Consider the following 3589-nt stretch of genomic DNA (forward strand, 5'->3'; position numbering starts at 1 on the left):
CAACTCAGGACAACCCTGACCCCTGTCTCCACCAGGCCACTCCTCCCAGAATGGGTACCATTGTTCAGTGCCCACGTCTCCCACCAGACTGCAAACCTAGGGCAGAGACTGGGGGTGCCATGTTCCTGCTGCATGCCCGGGGCCTGCCTGCCTTGTGAGTGATGACAGGACACTAATGGCTTAGAACAACCCGGGAGGCAAGGAGTGTGGGGGGCATCTGAAAGCTGCGGAAAGCATCTGGTGGCAGGTGAGGATGTGGGGTGGGCACATACCTGCTGGGCCTGGCAGTAGACGAGGCCCACGTCCCCGGCCATCTCTTCCAGAGAGGCCGGCAGCCTTCGAAGTTCTCCGGGCAACTCCAGCCAGCAGTAGTAGGAGGCAGGCGGGCTCTGGGAGTGGACGCCATCAGGACCCTGGACGCAGTCAGCCACACCCCCCACCATCCCCATCCCCTGCTTACTCCAAAATGCTGAAGATTCCTCACACGCAGGGCCAAACGGCTCTCCCAGCCCACGGGCACCAGGAGCGGACCTGCCAGGCCCTCCACCTGGGGACAAGCCCCTGGGCCACGCACCTGGACATCCACCTGGGGAGAGGAGACCCTTTAGCCCTTCAGAAGTTGAGGGGCCTGGGCAGGGTATAGCGTGGGGCGGGTCTGCAGCAGCGGTTGGGGGGGGGCCGGGCCCACCCACCTCCTGGGTGCTGTAGACAGTCCCCTCGCCCTCTGGGCAGTGCTCCCCGTACACACAGCGGCTGCTCTGGGGACACCAGTGGCACCGCCAGAGGCTGCCCACACAAGCGCGGCACCTGGAGGGGCAGGGGCGGCTCAGGCTGGGTACCATCGGGGGTTGCCACCCCTACCCAGCAGCCAGGCCCAGCACTCACGGGGCAGCCACCGCTAAGGCCTGGACAGCACTGCAGTCGTAGAAGGAGAAGTTGGTGGCAGCCACAGCCACATCCTCAAACATAAGGGCCAGGGGCAACGTGATGTGGTCTGGGAGGAGATGGCGGTGGCAGGGCGGGTCACATGGCTCCTGCCTCTCCAGCTCCCGCTCCAGCCCCCAGCCCCCTGCCCCAGGGGCCCCTCACCTGTGCCTGGAGGGTTAAGCGGCAGCTGGTCTTGGGGAGGGGTGACACAGGATACGTGGGGCCCTTCTTCCACGTGAGCCAAGCTGTCGTAGTCCCCAAAGGCACAATGGAAGTATTCATCCATGGCCAGGGTGGGCAGCCGGGGGACAGACAAGGTGACCTGGGACACATGCAAGGAAAACAGAGCAGGCAGGGGCTTCTTGGTAGGGGGGATGTGGTATGTCTCAGCAAAGGAGATGGAGCTTGGGCAGAGTGGGGTAGGAGCAGAGGCAGCAGGAGAGGAGGGAAAGGACAGGGAGCAGCTTATGGGCAGCCCCCATGGGCAGGCAGTGGCAGGCAGCTCACCTGGCCCTGCTCCTGGCGGGGGCGGTGGGCCGGCAGCAAGCTCTGGACATGTGGGCAGTGGCTGTCCTCATAGCTCCACAGCCACTGGTTCGCCTGGGCTGCCCGCCCACATTGGCCCTTGCGGGTACACCTGTGGGGCAGGGGCCCATTGGGTCACCATGCGGGTCTCAGGCTCCCCAGGTGATTGGTGGCAAGAGGGTTGGGAGGATGGCCCAGCTGGCGTGGGGGTGGGGATGGAGGAGGGAAAGGGACCGTGCTCGAGAGGAAGGGGCCAAGCAGATAGGGCTTAGTGGCCAAAGTGCGGGCTTTGGCCTTGACTGTAAGAGGGGGGCCACTGCTGCGGAGGGGAGGGTTGCCATAACGGGTTCCTGGAGCTGAAGTGGGCCAGGGAACACCTGGGAGAGGCGACCGTGGCCTGACCGGGGGTGGGGCTGGGAAATGAGAAGGGAGCAGCCTGGGCCTAGTGGGGCGGGGTGGAGGGACTCCACGGCGGGCCTGCACCTCCACGTCAGGAAGCTGCCGAGCTGGCCTCCCGGCAGGCCCAGGACTGCTTTCAGGTGCGCCCTCCCTGCACACACCACCTGTTGGCCGAAGTCTGGGCACAGGTCCTGTGCTCACCTGCCCTGGAGGACGCACCAGCCACACAGTGGGTCCTGGGCCTGAAGGCAGCTGGTACAGTCAGGAAACTGGGGACAGGCTGCCACGGGTACCCGATCCACCTGGATGGGCAGTGAGGGACAGACGCAGTGGGTGCAGGGACTCGGGTCTCATGTGACCCCCACTCCCACCCCTGGGGACAAGCCTCACCTGCTGGGCAGTCAGGACATAGAGGTGGCTGCCACTGCTGTCTACTAGCAGGTCTGGGCTGATGGCTGAGCCCAGAGGCCCCACTTGCTGGGAGTGGTACACCTGGCCTTGGGAGCCATTGAGAAAGACCTGGAGGGACGACAAGGCCTGCTGTCAAGATGGCCACAGGCCGACAATTCAGGGCACGTGCCATCCTCTTGGTTGGGACTCCCAGGGAACATCCTGTCCCATAGAGCCAGCTCTCCTTCCTGCTGGACCAGGGAGGCCGTGCCATGCCATGGAGGGTGGGGCAGGCCCCTGGGCATCCTGCTTTGCTCCCCTCCCCTCCCCCATTCACCGTTACCCAGCCACTCTGGGCAGGAGGGCAGCTGCAGGGAGACAAGCAGGTCAGGAGGAGGCAAGACTTTGCCTCGGAAAGACTTCTGGGGCCAGGCTGGCTCTGGGGACCAGGCACTACCCACCCCTACCCCGTGGCATTCCTGCCCACCTTGACCGTCAGCTTCCGCTATTGGCTGGAGAAATTGGGGCTGCCCGGGAGCCTCCTGGGAAGTCATCCTAAGTCATGCGACTAGGAGCCCCAGGAGCTGGCACCTGGCCAGCCATCCGTGTGCGACACGGCCTTTCAACCTGCCAGCGGGACACAGCCCGAGAGGTGGAAGGTACCTGGGGCTTCCCGAGCCGCAGCAAGGCAGGCCCACACCCAGTCAAGCCAGCAAGGCTGGGCCGTGCCCCGCAGCATAGACGCCTGGGTGTCAGGGGTCCAGGACCAGGGCAGCCCCTTCACCTTACCTTATGCAGCTGACCCTGGGTGTCCCCCAGGAAAGCGATTGTGTGCCCGTCCGCCTGGAGGCTGGCCACGGCACTGATGGGCTGTCTCAGCTGCAGCACGGGCTCGGCCACCAGGGGCTGGCGGCCCGCAATGGGGCTGGGGGTGTGCTCATCACCGCAGGGGTATGACTCCGGGGAGTCCTGGATGGGCAGGGAGGGGAGAATCAGTCCCAGCGAGAGGTGGGAGGTACCTTCCCTGGGGGCCCAGAGCGAGTCGAGGCTGGAGGGCAGGGCCAGAGAGCCCTGGGGGGCCCAGGGCAGAGTGGTCAGAGGGACGAGAGGGACGGCAGGAGCCGCCTCAGGATCGTGGCTGGCAAAGCCGAGGGGGCGAGGGGCCACTCACAGCGGGCAGGGCGACGCAGCGCGATGTGACTCCGTACTCCACGGCGGCTTCCTCCACGCCACCCGGGCCCCGGCCGCCGGCTGTGTAGCAAAGGCGCCGTGCGTGCTCCATGCTCCCGTCCAGCTCAGCCAGGGGAAAGGCGCACAGCGCCGCCCGGGCCCCGCCGGGGCCTGCGGC

At 66.0% G+C, this 3589-nt stretch overlaps 1 protein-coding gene across 1 annotated transcript in view; it reads right to left on the reverse strand.

The window, feature by feature from the left end:
• Positions 1–3589, reverse strand: part of PLXNB3 (plexin B3) — an 87246-nt gene that overhangs the window by 76801 nt on the left and 6856 nt on the right. The window contains exons 10-14 of the mRNA XM_040629481.1: positions 3413–3582; positions 3031–3210; positions 2242–2370; positions 2053–2153; positions 1435–1564 (exon numbers count right to left, since the gene is read on the reverse strand). Of these exons, the coding sequence (XP_040485415.1) occupies positions 1435–1564; positions 2053–2153; positions 2242–2370; positions 3031–3210; positions 3413–3582 (710 nt within the window). The remainder of the gene's footprint in view (positions 1–1434; positions 1565–2052; positions 2154–2241; positions 2371–3030; positions 3211–3412; positions 3583–3589) is intronic.

The sequence above is a fragment of the Ursus maritimus genome, assembly GCF_017311325.1.
Source record: "Ursus maritimus isolate PB19 chromosome X unlocalized genomic scaffold, ASM1731132v1 scaffold_X1, whole genome shotgun sequence".
In the NCBI taxonomy this organism is placed as follows: Eukaryota; Metazoa; Chordata; class Mammalia; order Carnivora; family Ursidae; genus Ursus; species Ursus maritimus.